The sequence below is a fragment of the Haemaphysalis longicornis genome, unplaced genomic scaffold (assembly GCF_048455015.1).
Source record: "Haemaphysalis longicornis isolate Haplotype H1 unplaced genomic scaffold, Haemaphysalis longicornis Haplotype H1 scaffold_9, whole genome shotgun sequence".
NCBI classification, from domain to species: Eukaryota; Metazoa; Arthropoda; class Arachnida; order Ixodida; family Ixodidae; genus Haemaphysalis; species Haemaphysalis longicornis.
The window spans coordinates 15,777,674-15,795,516 of NW_027526460.1; the positions used below are offsets into that span (position 1 = coordinate 15,777,674).

Here is a 17,843-nt window from a genome sequence, read left to right on the forward strand (position 1 = left end):
CCCTAAGTGGGTATGTGGTGGGGTCGCTTTCGCACTTAAAAACTCTTCTTGGCCAATCGCCCTAAGTGGGTATGTGGTGCGGACGGACGGACGGCGGTGGACGCATGATTCAGGGTCGCTTAAGATAATACTGATTGTGGAATTAAAAGCTATTTAATTCCACACTAGCCTGGTCAAAGTTTCAATGACTTGTGGGCTTGGCGCCTCGTGATCCCGATGTATGCTATAGTATTCAACCAGGGCTTCATTCCCATCTCGGTGAGGTATATTTGTGTACAGAGAAGTTACATCTATAGTTACAAGGAAGGCGCCATCAGGGATTTTTATGTTGTTAATTTCCCGTAGGAAGTTGTTAGTATCAGAAAGATATGCCGAATGGGTAGCGAAGGAACTCTTCTTGGCCAATCGCCCTAAGTGGGTATGTGGTGGGGTCGCTTTCGCACTTAAAAACTCTTCTTGGCCAATCGCCCTAAGTGGGTATGTGGTGCGGATGGACGGACGGCGGTGGACGCGTGATTCAGGGTCGCTTAAGAAGTGCATTCGCACTTAAAGGGACACTGAAGTTAATTTGTCAAGCTCCCGTTTTTGCTTGCACTGCGTAGACTGGCTCAAATTAGCATACTTTTCATCGTTTATCTGGTTGACAAATCGGTAATTATTTTACAAAGCGCGAAAGAAGAAAAACTACCATGCGCGGTTTGCGGCGGCCGCACCAACTAAAGCTGTGACGTTAGGAGGAGCCGCACCGTGATTAGACGATGCCCAAGGTGAGCAACCAAACAAGTTTCGGTTTCGGTTTCGGTTCTGTAAAACACAACCGGTGGCGTTGTTGGATGGGCATTCTCAATAACTCAGTAATCATCGTACCGCGCTTCTGCCATGTTGTCACCTGTAAAAATGCATAAAGATAAGTCTCCCAGGACGGCTTGGAATCGTAGCATTCACTAGCCGAAGCCTACGCAGTGCATGGACGCCCTCCGCGTACCCGCAGACGCCCAAATGTCATGCGCTTTTCCCCCATATTTGGAGCTTGCCTCACTCATGCCTGTACCGTAAAAAGCGTGTTCGCAACAGGGCCAAAGGTCTGTTCATTCTGGCCTGTGCCCACTGCCCGCAAGCAGTCGGTGCTTATGGCAACAGCACGCCAACGAGAACTCGCTAGCGCGCCAGTGCCAGCCTGCGCGCGTTCTGTGATCTAGTTCGTGGAGCCATGAACGTTGCGGCCCAAAAAAAGGTGAACTCAATGTAGAAAACATCGGCAGAAAACGAAAAAGTTAACTTACAAAAAAAAAAAAAACCACGTACCCGCGGGGACTCGAACTCGTGACTTGCAAAACACTTGCGGCAACATACCTAGCGCCTCAGAGCACTCCGCCACGGAACGGGCTCTTCTGACCTTGGTAATATAAGGTATATATTGTACAACAAGTTTACACTTTTATTTATTTTTGGCATTTTAAGCAGCTTAGGTGACTATTTGTTGTATTGCGCTAGTGCAGTAAGCGTCCCCCGAGTTTCCACAATAGCTCAGGTCTAGCAATTGCATTTCGTAGACGGGAAAGCGTTCGCAGATGCCTAGTCGTGCTGCTGACCGCTTTGCTTGTTCGCCCAGCGCAAAAAAGTGCTTCCCGCACCCTATTTTTACGCTGTACGGTAAAAATATCAGTTGATTTTATTTCCTTAGTACCTATATTGACTTCGCTGACTCTTCTCCCGCCTTCAAGAGGCCTTATATTTTCCTACTGGCGTACCAGTCAGCGAAGCGTCGCATGTGCGCTTGTGCAGCGCTTGTGTGAAGCGACCTTGACTTGGAGCTAGATACAGTGTACAAACTAACCAAGTAAAGAAAGGCCCATTCTTCCATTCACAAACGTGTCCTGGCTTCGTTTCAACTGAGCGAACGAATTGCGACGACCCGTCGGCGGCCGGCAGACGAAACGCTGGGCCGACAGACTCTGTCTGAAGGCCGGGGAGCCGTGCAGTAGCGCAGCCAATTGCGAGCTCGGCTCCTCTCGACGTCACACGAAAACGCCGCAGAAAATGGGCGAGCGTAAAGAGAGGAGGACAGCATTTTCGAATTAATTTTTCTACTAAATAAAATCGCGTAAACGCGCCCAGAGTGGTCGTAACATGGCCTGGGGACTCCGGACTACAATTTGCGCAAGTAATCCCGCAATGTTTACATATCACTTCAGTGTCCCTTTAAAAAGTTGCGGGCCCAAACGCAGGGAGAGCAGCCGGCCTCACTCGAAACCCGTCCAAAGTACGTGGTGATACCTTACCTCCACAATATTTCCCAAAACTTGAAGAAAATTGCAGGGCGTGCCAATATTAAAACGGTTTTTTCTGCCCCAGAAAAACTGGGCAAGTTATGCATAATGAGCAATCACCGGGGTCAGCGCTCTAGCCGTTGCGTTATAAAACATAAATGTAAGCACACAACATGCACAGAAAACGTGGTTTATGAAATTCCCCTTTCTTGCGGCAAACGTTACATTGGGCAGACTGGTCGTTGTATTAATGACCGGCTTCGCGAGCACTCTGGCAATGTCAAAAATGGGAGTGGCGGATGGTTAGCGCATCACTGTTCCACGTGTGACCACAAACCGCACTGCGAACCACTCTTCTACAAATGCGTCATAATCGGCAAGAATAAAGATAGGTTAACCAGAGAAATTATGGAAGCTGAAAAAATAGATAGCTTGCAGTCTCAATGCGTGATTACACAATCTGTATCCCTTTCACAAAAAGAACTCTGTTATCTAAGACGATTATAAGTGTCTCTGCGCATGTGTGGTGGTATGCAAGTGGAAAGCGTGGCATATATAAATTGTGGGTTTTTTCCAAATATATTTTGTTGGTAGTTAGCGCTCGTCCTGTTGTCTCCTTTGTTTGTCTGTGTCTAATTTGCGCTTTCAGTTCCCAAAACATCCCTCTTGTGGAATCGTCACGTCATCACCACCACCACCACCACCACCACCACCACCACCATCATCATCATCATAATAATCATCATCATCATCATCATCACATGGTTCGCCATATAGTACGTAGAATTCATTGTTAAATCACCGTTGCCGCGATCGCTTTTCAGACTGTCCTTCCCCCCTGCTGTGGAGTACTCCAGCTGGACACGCGGTAAGAAAATGCGAAGTCAATAGCTTATAGGCACGGCACGTGCAAGTAAATAGCAGAAATGATGAGGTTCACGTAGTCTCGGCTGCGTTAGCAGCGCCACGCTGCTCATCCGGGCAACGGAGGCTCACGGCAGTTTCCCTTTTCCTTTTTTGGCTAATTAAAGGGTCATCTGGTGGAGCTGACTGGAATTGTGAGGTTAGAGCAGACAAACGCTGTTGTTGGTACCGCTCGAACTGACAGCGCCAGACGGCGCCATTTTTCGGTATGCCTTGCTTTTGTTACGTTTGATGCCGGTCGCGACATCCTTTGTTGTGTTTTGTTGTATTTTTTGATACTGTCTCGCCCTTCTTTGATGCAATTTTCTAACCAAGGATTCACGCTTTTCGTTCATGCGTGTACGAGGCTTCATTCACAGCATCACTTCAGGTCTTGTTATTCGAATCAATGCCCCCATGTTTTCTTTTCAATCAGAAGAAGCCAAATGTTTCACTTGTACATCGGCAAAATTATAAACCGTAGCCTTTAGTGGTGCATTAGAGCAGGTAATGTCGACCAACAACTCTAGTACGTCGTGCACGAGCATATCCGCGTTGAGACCCAATTAGGCACGCGGCCAACAACTAACCGACCTGCCACGGAAGCCGTGTAACTTTGAGCCTGAGGACAGCTTCGTGAGTACGGAGATGCCAGTGCTGCGGGGACAATAGTAAGTTGAGGCAGGATTTTTGCGGTACTTTGTTGCGACGTCTCCTCGCAAAATTGTTTACAGACTTCGAGTTGCGAGGGTGACGTCGGGACCGCGATAGAGCTTACGATCCCACACACAATAAGGATCCGTCAGTAATGACAATCAGGAATGATTCGCCAAGGTGTTTGAAGCGTGGTACTAACGAGAAGTGTGTCTCCGTATCGCAATGTCTTTGCAGATTCGGAACAGCTGCACTATAAATTAGGATTAAGCAGGTCCCCTTCTCTCCGTCGAGGGTCCTAACGGAAGAGGTTTCATAAAAAGTTGTTCCCGGAGGGATTTTGTCCTCTCTTCCCCATGATCGCTTTTTACGAAAAGGGCAGCTCTTCATTTGGTTTCTCAGCACGGAGAAAGGAGAAAACAGGCTTAAAACATTGATAATTGCAGTAAAACTTTATTGTAGCGTGAGCTACACTGGCCGAGGTTGAGCAGTTTCGAGTGGCTCCTGGAGATCCGTGCTGCGCATGCACGGGGAGCAGTGACGTCTCGCGGCGCACAGCTCGCACGCTGGAGCCACCGCCAGCGCGACTAGATTGGATTGGATTGAATTGGATTGAATATATTTGGATTAACTTGGATTGTATTAGATTGTATTGGATTTGAAATCTTTTTAGCAGCAGTAAGCATGATAGTCAGCTAATCCTAGACAACCAGGAAACCTAAGAATAACCAGCTGAAGCTTAGCTCACGCTACGTATAACCCGGCATAGCCGAGCTGAGCCACTGTTAATTTTTTTTAACATGATATTCACAACATCCGAAATCCTAATACCCAATAACTGGTGACTAAAACCAGTTCATGATAATAATGTACGAAGCACGTCAATTCCTTTCTGTAATATGCTATTAAATACTGAAGTTTAATTAGACACAGGTTAGGGGGAGATCTTACAACATTATTTTCCTTCCTGATTCGTCTTCTTCAGGGGATGCACGTAGGAGGATGAACAGCGGGAGACGTCGCATTTCCGTGCGTCTCTATTCCTAAATGTCAGCGCACACCCCGCACCGGCTATCCATTCCGCTATTGGCCTGCGAGGCTCTCCATCGCAAGAAGCAATTCCCTCTATTAATCCCATGGTGCATCGGAGACACGTCGTTACGGTGGCTGCACAAAGAACTTGATGGGAACGACACTTCGGGGACGCCCTGGTTCGTCAGGCCCCGCTACAGGCCATTGACGTAGCGCCAGGACCACGAGCTGCTGGGCCGCCCACCATACGGTGCACCAAAGGCCAGCCGTCCACACGGAAAAAAAATGAGGCTGCAGACCTGCTCTTCCTGCGCCTATATTTTTGTCATCGTAATGGCGAATATTTCGGTCTTCGCTGAATGACTTTCGTTCTATGGCGTGTGAAGAAAGCGTTGTAACGCAATTTTTTGTGGTTAGTTCAGCGCTTGCGTATAATTTACATAAGGAGTCATGACTGAGACAGAAACCATCTAGATTGAATATAAAGAAATGCGTACAGTATTCGAGGCGGAATTTTACAAAGTAGGTCAAAGAATCAGTCTTATGATCTGAGCACGAAATCCTCCGAAGCATTTCATCGTTAGCACAAAACGAGGTTCGTTAATGTGGGAACATTTTGTTCTAGTGAGTTTCCGAGACATTCATTCATTCATTCATTCATTCATTCATTCATTCATTCATTCATTCATTCATTCATTCATTCATTCATTCATTCTAATTTATGGCTTCATACACAAAGTTCTTTCTAATTGTTTTCAAAGCGTCTACAATGTTTTTCACTTCACCCCTGTAGAGGGTGCATCTCTGCATAAAGCTCCTTTTTGCAAAGAAAACGCCTTTACGAACGTTGCGAGAGGGCACTGAATACGAATATGAATAAGAATATAAAGATGAAGATGAAGATGAAGATAAAGTTGAGTGAGTGAGTGAGTGAGTGAGTGAGTGAGTGAGTGAGTGAGTGAGTGAGTGAGTGAGTGAGTGAGTGAGTGAGTGAGTGAGTGAGTGAGTGAGTGAGTGAGCAAATTCAGCATACGTTCACATCGAAAGGGACCCGCCGAAATTCGTATGTTGCATTCAAGTACGTTAGCTATTGCTTTTTTAGAACTTTTAAAGAGCAACCCCGAAACGTCCTTCGCAAATCCCCTTCATTGTAGACTCCCTTGAACCAGTTGTATTGCGCCTCCGACAGGTGGTGACACGAGTTTCTCCCGAGCGCGCGAGGCACAGCTGCAGAATAGTTGTGCCGCGCGTGCGATGACGTCATTGCTCTGTGATATTTTCCTGCGCACGTTCGCCGGCCCAACAATCAGCACAAACAGCATCGCTGTTAAAATGTGCACAAAGATAGCTGTACCTGCGGCTTTGTCGCTTATAAAGACGATGTTAAACGAGATGATGGATGAGTGGGCCGCCAAAAACAACAGAACCAATTGGCGAGACAAGTCAGTTTTACATTGGCAATTTCACCAAGGCCGTACATAAAATCGGGGTTCAAATATGAATACGTGTGCAACGATAAGGGAAGTCTGGTTGATTACCAGTTCTCCCCTCAACAGGTTATGCTCTGATCAGAACGGTTCGTGTTAACTAAGCGATCTGCTATATTAGTAATTAAAATGCAACCACGTAATAAACCATGTCAGGTCGGCTGGACCATGTCAGGTCTGGCGGGTTCGTTTTTAACTGGCACGCATGTGAAACTACACTTTTCGACGTGACCCGACCAAAAAAATCAAGATTTACCTGTCAACAACTCTACTGACTGTGGACATTTTCTATTCAACGCTTCCTCATTTACCTTTGGATTTACCAGACCAAGTAAAGCGGAATGTGGAATGTCAAGCCCTTTGACTTCCTGCGTGCAGCATGTCGCTCCTTTGCACATAATCAACAGCAGCTGCCATTTAGTTTTTACTTTACGGCTTTATCTAGATTTTCGGTACCAAATCCATACACGCTCATCAGAATCTTAATTTCCTGTTGACTCATTTAACGACAAGCAACAGGAAAAGAAACAAAAAACCATAAAAAAGCAGAGCTGAATGTCCTTCACGTCTTCTGATACTGCCCTTTGACGCAATCATTTCCCTCATAGCCTGACAGGATGTTGTTCGCCCTTAGTAAATGAGTCGAAGCACTATGGGCATTCGCTTTTATTACGGTTTTGCTTCGATTTTTATGGCGAAAATAGGAAGACCTATACCCAGCCGACGACGACCCGCGTTTGGAAATGTGCGCCAGACCTTCAGTGCTCTTTTTTCTGCCTGTCATTTCTATTCTGAGGTAATGCGAACCATTAGCAATTGACCGCCTTCACTGATGATGAGGAATCACGCCAGCACAGAAGGCCTCATGCTTTTCGCAATTCTATGAGGGTCCAAAAATCGACGCTTGGAACATGCACCTTCGAAATGACTGGCCAGAAATTACGTGACCAGACACACGGCAGGTTACAAGTAGTTCAGTACACACGAAGGATAACCTGTTACTTGTTACGGTCGAGAAAGCAACGACGTACTCAAATTTCCACGCTGCTGCTGCCGTGTCTGCTAATTTTGTCCGCAATTAGCTGCATTGTAAAAGAAAGGGAATCCAGTTTTGTTCCTTGCTTTCCTGTTCGTCATTGTAAATTGTAAATAAATAAATAAATAAATAAATAGTTAAAAAATAAACAATAATAATAAAAATAAAAAATAAATCAGTGAATCAATTCCCACTAAGAGCTTGAACAATAAACACATAGGGTTTGCATTATTTATGACTAACCTAAAAAAATGGCAAGAACCGGACTTTACATTTGGCAACACCACACTACCTTAAGGCCCTAGTTCTTTATAGCTAGGAAGAGCTAATTGACGGCTGATAGAATCTGTTGGACTTAATTCTCAAATATATACGGCTGATAGAATCTGTTGGACTTAATTCTCAAATGTATACGGAGCAGAGCATTTTACGCGCATAGATAGTACGTTATGAAACGGTGTTGAGCATGTCGCATAAGACAGCGAAGTCACTGGACTTACATAATCAAGGCTTACACTTACAATCAATGTTTATGATGAAACATAGATTTTGTTTAAAGATATCATCCGTTTTATTTACTAGGAATGCAGCTAAAGCCACCTGTGTGCGTGCGAATGGGCAGCCGTCGGATATTTACGGCTCCTGTGTACGCCCAACGTTCCCTACACTTCACAAATAAGTAAATAAATAAAAATAAATAATATAGCTCCTCTATAGCCTACCGCGGGAATAAGTTAACCCTCGCCCTTTTACTTCTATCTTTGACGCTTATTTACTTTCCCACATCCTTCTCCCACGCATATAATAAAACTGACAATAATAGTAAAACTGGAAACGTTTCGGGGATTTTTCCGCAGACATAACCCTTCAGAAAAACCCCACAATTTTTAGTTTCAAACCCACTCTATCTTTTCCTCCCGGTGTTCCCGATCCATCTTCGCTTCCGCTGCTACCTTGAGTGCCCCGCTTCGATTCCGTTCTCCAGTGGCATCTCGGAACATGTTCGCGCGACGTAGGAAGCGTCTTGGAAGAAAATGGGCCCGTCGAAATGGGTCTGTCGATATACGCGCATGCTTCAAAATAGCACGCGCAGATGTCGACGATGACATCGAGCGCGAATACAGCCGTTCAAAAAATAGCCACAGCGATACACACTCAATCCCGTTTTGGCCTGACGCCGCTAAAACAGCTTTGCGCACACGCACAAGTGTTGCTACGACACGAAAAAGAAAAAAAAAAGGAAGCACGACAGCGACTTGCGCGTTCTTTTTTCGGTCTTTCTTTCGCAACTGCCTATTCTCCCGTCGTTTCTGCATTGTTTGTCTACTCCCTCGGCTGTCTTACGAACTGGGTGGTCGTCGTTTTCTCTAAGCAGGCAAGTCCGGGGACGAATAATGAGCAAAGAGAACAGCAAGGAGAACTGCCCCGTATAGGACTGTTGTGACCGTGGCGCGATCGATAGTTTGTCGTCGTAATGACTCCACAGCCGGGTTTTGTTTTATTTGCTGAGGCCAGCCGTCGCTCACACGCTCACACACAAGAAAAGAAACTCCACCACTTGAAACGACGATTAAAAGACGTGCAGTTGGCCGACCCGATCATTTTTATCCCCGCCGCTTTCGATTCTATGTTGGGCGACTCCGTCAAATTTGTTCCCCCCAACCCCGCTGTGGCCTCTTTTTCTTTGCTCCAGCTGTACTTTTTTTTTCACGGGTGCATCCCGCCTGCATCCCTTTTTTGTTGGAGTTGATACCATGTTGCAGGAAAAAGAATAAAAGAAAATTTGTGGGCGGCAGTAGCCTGTTGCTATAACCACGTGTGGCTTGGACACTATCAGCCATGTTAATCACGACAATGAGTTTAACGCCTTTAGGGCAGTGAATGCCGCGGAAGTCTGCTCGGTAAAATGTATAAAGTTTCGCTTGCCGTTAAAATCAATTCCTCCGCCCCAATAATTTGATGTGGCGCAATCAAAAAGGCAGATACGGAATTCATTCCATTTAGATTGGATATAGGTGGGGTAAAAGCAAAAAAAAAAATTATGTCGGAAACAGAAATTAAGGCAAAATGTCACAGAGATTAAAAATAATTTTGTTTAATAACTGTGCGCCTAGAGAAACGGCACGCAGTTCTGATTCCGTACGCACAATCAAGCCTGTGTTTAACTTAGCAAAACTGTGGTGAAAAAAAAAAACGAAATAAGTGTCCAACTAGTAACGACAAGTAACGAAAGAAGAAAAGGCAAGCGCCCGCTTCAGTCGATTCCCTAGATGACTGTTTGACTTCAAGTGTTGAAAGAAGCAACCCCCAATGTAGTTAAAATATTGCAGAAATTACATTGATGATCCTGGAAGAAAACAGGACAACGTATATATGCAGGGGCTTCGCTACCTCTGCTGTCTCAAAACGTCGGAATCGCCGCATGCCAGCAAGTCCAATTAGGATATTGACACCTGCTGGTGTACGCCGTATTTTTCATTGTCTCCAGAGAGTTTGTATAGTCTCCGGTATTATTCAACTGGCACTGTTTAAAAAAAAAGGCGTACAGGCGCCACGCGCACTGAGCCCCGCTACGCAACATCCCATCCTTCATTGCACTGGTCTAGTTTTTCTAGCATGCGAATGCAGTTTATTCGTGCTACTGCAGCCTTCCAAGCAGCCCATCTCCTTGAAAATTATATTTCGGTTTAAAATTTGAAATCGAAATCGAATTTAAAACTTAACGGTATTTATCCTGCCATCGCATCTGCTGTCGCGTTTCGGTGACGCCTTTTTTGGGGTGAACGGAATGAAGGAAAGGATTAATCACGGGGTTATATCTTCTCACTGCCACCGAGCCTGAATCGCCGCAACTTATACTTCATTTATGTTTAATATTTTTATTTCAGGTCAGGAAACACTTTGTTATTATTGGTGTTGCCTAGCAGTTTGAGGCCACGTGTCCCAATAAGGTCATTTTCAACAACTTTTGAGCAGAAATCTTTCCCATTTGTGCTAGCCAACAACACATACACATCGGGTGCCCTGGTTTTGCTGTCGAGCTTTGCGTCCCGCGTTTCCCCATCTGAGACCTTCGAAACCAGCTAGCGACACGCGTCACGTTGCATTTTCGGATTCAGGTCCAGTGTTTGCTAAAGGAGATGTTATCTCCCGCCCCGTATTGAAAGCCCACCCAGCCGAAGCGGGGCCAACACATACAAGGAGGCCGTTTCTCACCATGGCTTTTGTGGAACGGGCGATAGAAAGGAGTAACGGGAGCGGCCCCCCCTTTGCCTCCAGCTCGGAATTCGCTGCGGGTCTTGGTCTGCTTCGTAATGGTTTTTGGAGACGCTGGCTCGGCCGCCTCTGTCGCGGCCGGCCGCCTTGTGTTATGTGTTCTCCCGCAGCGGGACAGCAGGCCGGCTCCGCACTGAGCCGGCCCAGACCTTTATGACCGCGCAAGAATGCGATGCTGCTGCTGGCCCGTCTTGTTAGCGAGAAGGGAAAAAAGTGGTTTTGGTATGGTGTTTCCCAGAGCAGCTTGTTTTGAGGACAAAACGCGTCCGCCTGGGTTTCACGCTATGTTTTTTAAACGATGTACCGCAGACTTGTTCATTGGATTTAAGATTTTTCGTGTTTTCTTGCGGCGGGGTGCCTTCCTCTACATTGTGCACCAAGAAGCAGTAACGTTAAAGATGCGGGGATTCGTCGACGTGATTCAGATTTCTTCTCTTTCTGCGATGTATAGAATGATGATATAAGAGACTAATTGAGAATTGTTCTTGGGTCTGGCTTTGGTATCGCGTGAACAACACCGAAGGGAACGTGCGTTTCTTTAAAATTCCGCGGTAGCCTTTGAGGGCAACTAAAACTTGGGAAGAGCACGCTTCCTGTCAACGTTCATTTCTTTCTTGCTCTAAGTCTTCGCCTATGCGAAAAATTCTGCTCTAGGCACGGCCGGCCTCTCGGCCGAAACGTTATTAAACCCGTTCTTCTTTTTTCACCGTGGTCGAAAACGCCTTTTTGTCGTTTTAACCGGCGTCCAGGAAAACCTTGCTCGTATATATATATATATATATATATATATATATATATATATATATATATATATATATATATATATATATATATATATATATATATATATATATATATATATATATATATATATATATATATATATGTGTGTGTGTGTGTGTGTGTGTGTGTGTGTGTGCGTTGGCTAAGTTGCCGATATACATAAGGGGCTCTCGCTTTCAAGGCAACCTACGCCACGCAATGCCACCTGTTGAATTGCACTACAGGCTTCCCAGTAAAATCAAATGCGGCGTGCTGCGCTTTCTGGGACATCTTATTGAAGTATACTGAATATAGAAGAATTTTCCAAATACATTAAAGATTGCTGGAAGCGAAGGCCTCCACGATTGAGACTCTAAGAGCCATATTTGATGACATTGCTGATGCATATTCCCCCCTTTTTTATGGACTTAGGGGGGTTATGCGTTAACCCGCTAAATGCACATTCAGACCAAATGTATTTCTTCCGACGCACTCTTGCCAACTGTACTCCGATGTGTACCTCTTGTTTTCTTTCACCCATAGTCTAGCTATCATTTTACCTGACTGAAGATCGAGAGGCAGTCCTTTATGCCGCCTAAGTCACGACGAAACATCGCAGTTACGTAAAACTAAAAAGGTTTATATCCATACGCGCACCCGTGAATGCGTGCTGGAAATACCGATTGTGTCAGACGATCGGCGCAATTGTGAAAGCACGGCAAGGCTTTTGTTCCATCCTTTACAAGTTACTTCTTTTAGAACGTGAAGGAAGCCGCCACCGCCGTTTTTACCCGATAACTTTCTTCTGAAAGTAAGCACGGACGAATGTTACTCAAGAATAAATTGCGTCTCAGTTGTCTTGTTTTTGCCAGTATGCTGCAACTGCACTCATTAGTAAATGTGCAAATAGAATTGTTGTCTACTTCTATAAACAGGGATATCTGATACGGTAAGGAACCGATATCAATAAATACAATGATTTAAACAGCAAACTTTATGTAAAGTAGCGAAATTGTTATATTTGACTCCAACCTTTTTCTTTTAACCAATACCTTCTCTTTAGAGAAGTCTAAAAATTTGAGAGCTACGCTTCTGTAGTAGATTTGTTTGCGCCGTTTAAAAGCGACAGCTGTCAATAGAACTCGTTTTGCTTTTTTGTTTTTTTCGCAGAAAAGGCTCCAATGTTTGTGCTTTCATCGCGTATATATCTCACTGCAAAGTTGTAATTGTGTCTAATCACGACTTATCAATGCAATTTGTCTGGCTAGCTACCCCTACTGAAAATAGGAGTAGGACCACCGAAAGTAAACTTTAGTTGGTGATATAGCTGTTTGCGTATCACCTGAAATGGACAATGCGGATTTCTTGTTGCTACCCTACTTCCGGAACGTGCATGCCGATCCGATGTTGGAGTGGGGCTCTTCGGCTCGCAAGCCAATGAATAACCAGTTGTCAAGATAGGTTCTCATACTGGTACTATTTTCGGCCCGGTTGTTTTAAAAGATCGACTGCTGGCGGTTATTTTTGATGAAGCCTCTATAAGCTCTTCAATAGGCAGAAGAAAAAAAAACACGGTGGGAATGGCAGTTTGTAATTTTAGAGCGAAATTGGCTCTTCTGTATTTTTTTACTGTATGCGATTTGAGTGGTGGCTTGCATTTGCTTTCAAGATATGCGGCGTCTTTTGTTCCAAACGAGTCATGAAAGACACAAGCGGCTTTGCGTAGTTTCCCCAACAAAGGTTGCTAAGCAACGACTTAAGCAAATTCGTGTTTTTAAGTACACAAAACGCGGATGTTACCACAGAAAAGCGCGGCAGGACTCTGAAAGAAGGGAACGCTGGAGAATTACATTTTTGGAATGTGCATAAAATATTTGATCTGTAAACTCGGCAATAACTTCTTAAGACGTTTGTTGGTGCGCAAGAAGAAGAAACAACATGCGGGCTCGCACGTGTAAGAATAAAAGAAACAAGCAAAATAATTTCGCTTTGTTCCGAATATTTCGCGTTCGTCTGTCGGTTTGGAAGCTGAAATTTCCATAAACAACGAGGTGCCTATTTGTATATTTTATTTAGCGGGAACCACTGTTCTGGAGTAATCAAAGCTAGTAGCGCTTCCTGCATTGCGTTGCCTTCATCATTCTGGCGGGGTAATTTTTAATGGCACAAGGATGCATGTGAACATAGAAAACAGTAAAGAAAGCTTCCCAAGATCTTTTATACAAGCTACGCTAATGAAAGTTCCGTATTCGGATTGTTCTGTTTAGAAATGGAGTTTCTGGTGCCCACAGTATTTTGAAGAACATCAAGAAAAAATTTGTTACTTATTATTGAAGACATTACACTCTCTATACATAAAATTATTTTCGAAGACACACTTCTAAAGTAAAATACATGAAATGAGCCCCTATACTTTGCAACAAACGAAAAAAAAACACATATTTGCAGGTTTAGCTTATTTATTACCTTTACTCACTGTATTTCATTACATTTGTCGCATTCCCGCACCTGTATGTTGTTATTTCATCCAGTGCTCAAATGCAGTCACATTAAGCCGGTTACGTCAGCAGGTATGAGGCGATGTTTCTTGTGGACATCCTTCAGGAACCAACAGTTCCATCCCAATAGATACGACAGTACACTACAACAATTACATCTATACACTATTCCTTGCATATGTAAGCTGCCATGATATTGATGGCTTCCTAGCTTCATCTAGAAATCTCGCACAAACTGCCTAAGTTTGTCACTGTTTCAGGAACCGACAGTTGACGTTAATTGAGACGAGATTGCATCACTCCTCAAGAGTTTCAAACATTTTTCATTCACATCTTAGCTTGCCTGATACCTACTTCTTTATAACCTAATACCGAAGTGTAGTGCATTATATGCAATGCGGAGTATCGCTGTTCTTAGTGAATAGAGTGCTTTGCAAATTGCTCAATTATATGTTTTCACTTATTTTCACTTATTTTTTTCCATCTTGACCTAATGTATACGCTCCAGTGGAATCGTTGAAAGAACAATTACAAGCAACTCTTTTTAAAATGAAAGACCATGCATAAATAATGAACGTATTCGCGCTCTGCCCGTAAAACATTGTAATGCGTTTGCTTTTCTCAATATTTAAACTTGCCTCTAAATATTCCTTTTTTTTTTCACAAATGACTGACTAAAGCTTTATTGCATTTCAGTGGGAGGGGTAATATGAAACCCGCACGCACTCGGCATGCTAAGTAATTTTTATTGATATAACTGCGATAACTTATACTTGGTGGACAACTTATAGACTTTTATACTTCTATGGGTACAGCGCTCATCATCTCAATACTCGCGTTTACGGTTCAATTGCAAAAGGTTGCGGGAAAACCAGTTTCGTTTACAAGAAGTGAAGGCAATTAAAGTTACAAGGAGCATTTTTATGCTTGTAAAATTATGTGTGATAAAAATTACCGCGTGGACAAGATGTTACAGACTGCAATGACGCACCAAAAATACAAGGCCATCTCACAACTGGGACAAAACAAAACAAAAAAAGACACCACGTTGCGTGCCTGTAAAGCTTTCTTTGCCACAAAGAGAGTATTATTGTGGCAGAGACCACTTCATTGCGATTGTTCGCCATTAAGTTTGTCTCCACGGAAGTTATTCCCGTGTGGCTTAAAGAATTTTGGTGCTGAAATTTATTGCTTGGTGATGGAAAAGTGGAGGAGTTGTCATGAATGGTTGTATACAAACGTAGAAGTATTTGGCTACAAGTGCCAAAGTAAAAAATTGTCGGCCTAGTTTCGAGCATTTCCGAAATAGTGAGATGAAAGGGGATTGGAACCATGGATTGACAAAACGTCTTTTAAACTCTTGGGATTACAAAATTGTAGCCTTCAAAGAGGATAGCTGCACATGGTCCTGTGGAAAAACTCACAAAGATTTTGTAGTCCGAAAGCTGTTTCGATTAGGCGGGCTCCATCTTAAGGTAGGGCAAAGTTCATTGCTCCACTATTTAATCAACACGGCTTGAATCTGCGGTAGTGCTATCAACAGCGGTGAACGGGTACATTTGATCGCGCAAAAAGAAACTGAATGCAACTTAACTATCTCCAGTCACATCCACATCCTTACCCTGGAAATGGCTTCTCAACGTTGACATCGTATTTGTTCATGTAAAACAGATACCTCTTGCTTTGTGGTGTTCAGGTACAAGTTACCCTTCTCAACTTCAACATTTTATCTGTGTGGCCTTTTTGTTCAGCGGTTGTCATGACAGGGTAACTTACCTGTTGCTATGACAAGAAATCAATGCTACGTATTGAAAATTGCGAAAACTGAGCAAGGCTTATGACATGCACTAGAACACATTAATATAGTTTACTTGTACAACTAACAGTAATAAGAATTGCCGCTGCAGAAAAAACAAAGCTACAACCTTAAGTCATGTATAAAATGTTCTAGTAACCAGTAAGTCGCAGCCATCCGTTTCCCGGCCTTTCTTGCGTGCCACGAGGCTAGAGCTTAGAGCTTGGCTCCGGGAGAAACACTTCTGCATTGTATTTACTGTGGCAGGGGAAGTGATATTAGGTTCTTGCATTTAACACTTCAGTGAGAAAAAAATTTTCTCATTAAATCGCTATAGGTAATTGCAAAGGCCGTGGCTGCCACACCGAAGATCAGTTTCACCCGCTCAAACACCGAGCCCCCAGGAAACTCACCGATCTGCGGAACGTCGTACTGCCTGGCTTCCCGGGGCGACCTGACGGACTGCTGCGCTTTGGACGAAGTTGCAGCCTCGGGGTGCGCGACTTCGCCGGGCGCTGCCGGGGCGCCGACCTTCGTGCCGCTCTGGGCAACGGATCCCGCGGGACCCAGGGAGGATGCCTTGGCGACGGTGGGGCCCGCCTTGGGCCCGGCTCGGACCTGGCGCTCCAAGTACGCCTCGGGCCTCCACCACAGCGCCCGGCGCATGGCCGACGACGGCGATCCGACCCGCGCCGCCTCCGAACCGCACAGCCACAGGGCGGCCAGGAGCATCAAGCAGAGACGCATGGCGAGTATCCGTCAGCAACGGGGTGCAGTGTCACAGTGAGCGCGGAATTCCCGCGTTGGGTGTAAAAAAGTCCGCCTGCGTTTGCGGGAGATCACACACGTGACAAGCGTGAGGGCCTCCTTCTTTCCCCACTGGTGGAGGGGGCTATCCCGGTGTTATTCGGCGCCTGCACGACGGATCGTGGAACGGGACGGATGAGAGGAAAGAGAAGTTCTGGGGGGTTGACAAGCGTGCGAGCGCGGTTAGTAGCGAGCGCGCTCAGCCGCGGTGCCCCGAAGCAGCAGAGGGTAGCCGAACGACGGTGCCGGCGCGGCGAGCATGGTGGCGTTGGGGGTAGTCGGCTCTTCCCGCTCGAATTGGGAGGGACGGCAGCTCGCAGCAGCACACGCGGTGTGGCCGGCGCGGCGCGGCTATTTCATTCTGGCTCGCGCCTACACACGCGGGAGAGAGTTGCCAGATCGGGGCGCCCCTGCGCTCTCGCCGCGCGCGCCAAGGGGCGGGAAGGCAGTTGAGCGCCCCGATGGACGCGCGTGTTGCGCCTGCGCGCACCCGGCCACTGGCCAATCCGGGGTCGCGCTCGCGATGACGTCAACCGCGCCAAGCACGCGGGCTTACTGCTCCCCGCCGGGCCGATTCCTTTTTTTTCCTTTCCCGTCTGTGCTCCGATGCACGACGGGGGTCCGCGTCTGTGCGTTTGTGGCGCGGCGACTACGTCGGGACTCCGTAGACCGGTCCCGATCTGTTGTTCTTTCAGGGTTTTATTCTTCTGCTCCTTTTTCGTCCTGTTTCATTTCTGACCGGGCGTGTTTGGGGAGTGAGGATCCTTTGAAGCCTTGGAGCGTGTTCAGGGTTAGCTGCACTCAGTAACCTTTCTCCCCTTTTGTTTCAATTCCTTTTTCGAAAGGCTCCCACACCAGGCCCTGGGGCTTTCCGTTTCCCCGCCAGTGCCAGTTTTGCATCTGAGGCCGAAGCTTTTACGTTCGGCGTGTCTTAGGAAGCAGCTTCCTTCTTCGACTGTTTCTCCTATGAGTGATGCCTCCCCTTCCCTCTTTCTCCTTCCCTTCATCGGAGCTGCGTCCTGCATAAACGAAACGGAAAATGATACATCCCAATACACGCATGCGGCTGGCGTTTCTTTGTGCCCCTAGAAAATAAAACCTATTTGACCGAAAACAGTATGAAAGCATCTGGGCATTCTGCAGGACACACGACTGTCGATGTCGCTTAGGCAAGTCAGGCGGGCTGCTTTTTTACATATTACTAGCTTTCCCCCGTTTTTTTAGACCGTATTCGGCTGGAAGGTGCACCTGGATACAAATGAGTCGGCTGAGTTTATGGGAGGCTGAGCAGGCTTTACGCTCAACGCAGCAGAGGGGCTTTTA

General features: G+C 45.7%; 1 protein-coding gene and 1 long non-coding RNA gene across 11 annotated transcripts in view; one reads left to right on the top strand and one right to left on the bottom strand.

The window, feature by feature from the left end:
• The window catches only part of Jeb (low-density lipoprotein receptor domain-containing jelly belly protein), a 198,303-nt gene extending 181,387 nt beyond the window's left edge, over nt 1–16,916 (bottom strand). Inside the window, exon 1 of the mRNA XM_077684720.1 lies at nt 16,127–16,916. Within this exon, the coding sequence (XP_077540846.1) occupies nt 16,127–16,460 (334 nt within the window). The 5' untranslated portion in view covers nt 16,461–16,916. The remainder of the gene's footprint in view (nt 1–16,126) is intronic.
• LOC144153074 (uncharacterized) overlaps nt 1–17,843 on the top strand; it is a 621,787-nt gene that overhangs the window by 359,713 nt on the left and 244,231 nt on the right. For 5 of the 10 annotated variants that reach the window (XR_013319297.1, XR_013319301.1, XR_013319303.1 and 2 more), the window contains 2 exons: nt 3,095–3,138; nt 4,813–7,335. The exons of the other annotated variants lie outside the window; for them this stretch is intronic. This is a non-coding gene — a long non-coding RNA (uncharacterized LOC144153074). Of the gene's footprint in view, nt 1–3,094; nt 3,139–4,812; nt 7,336–17,843 lie in introns of those variants that run through there. 10 annotated transcript variants of the gene reach the window in all.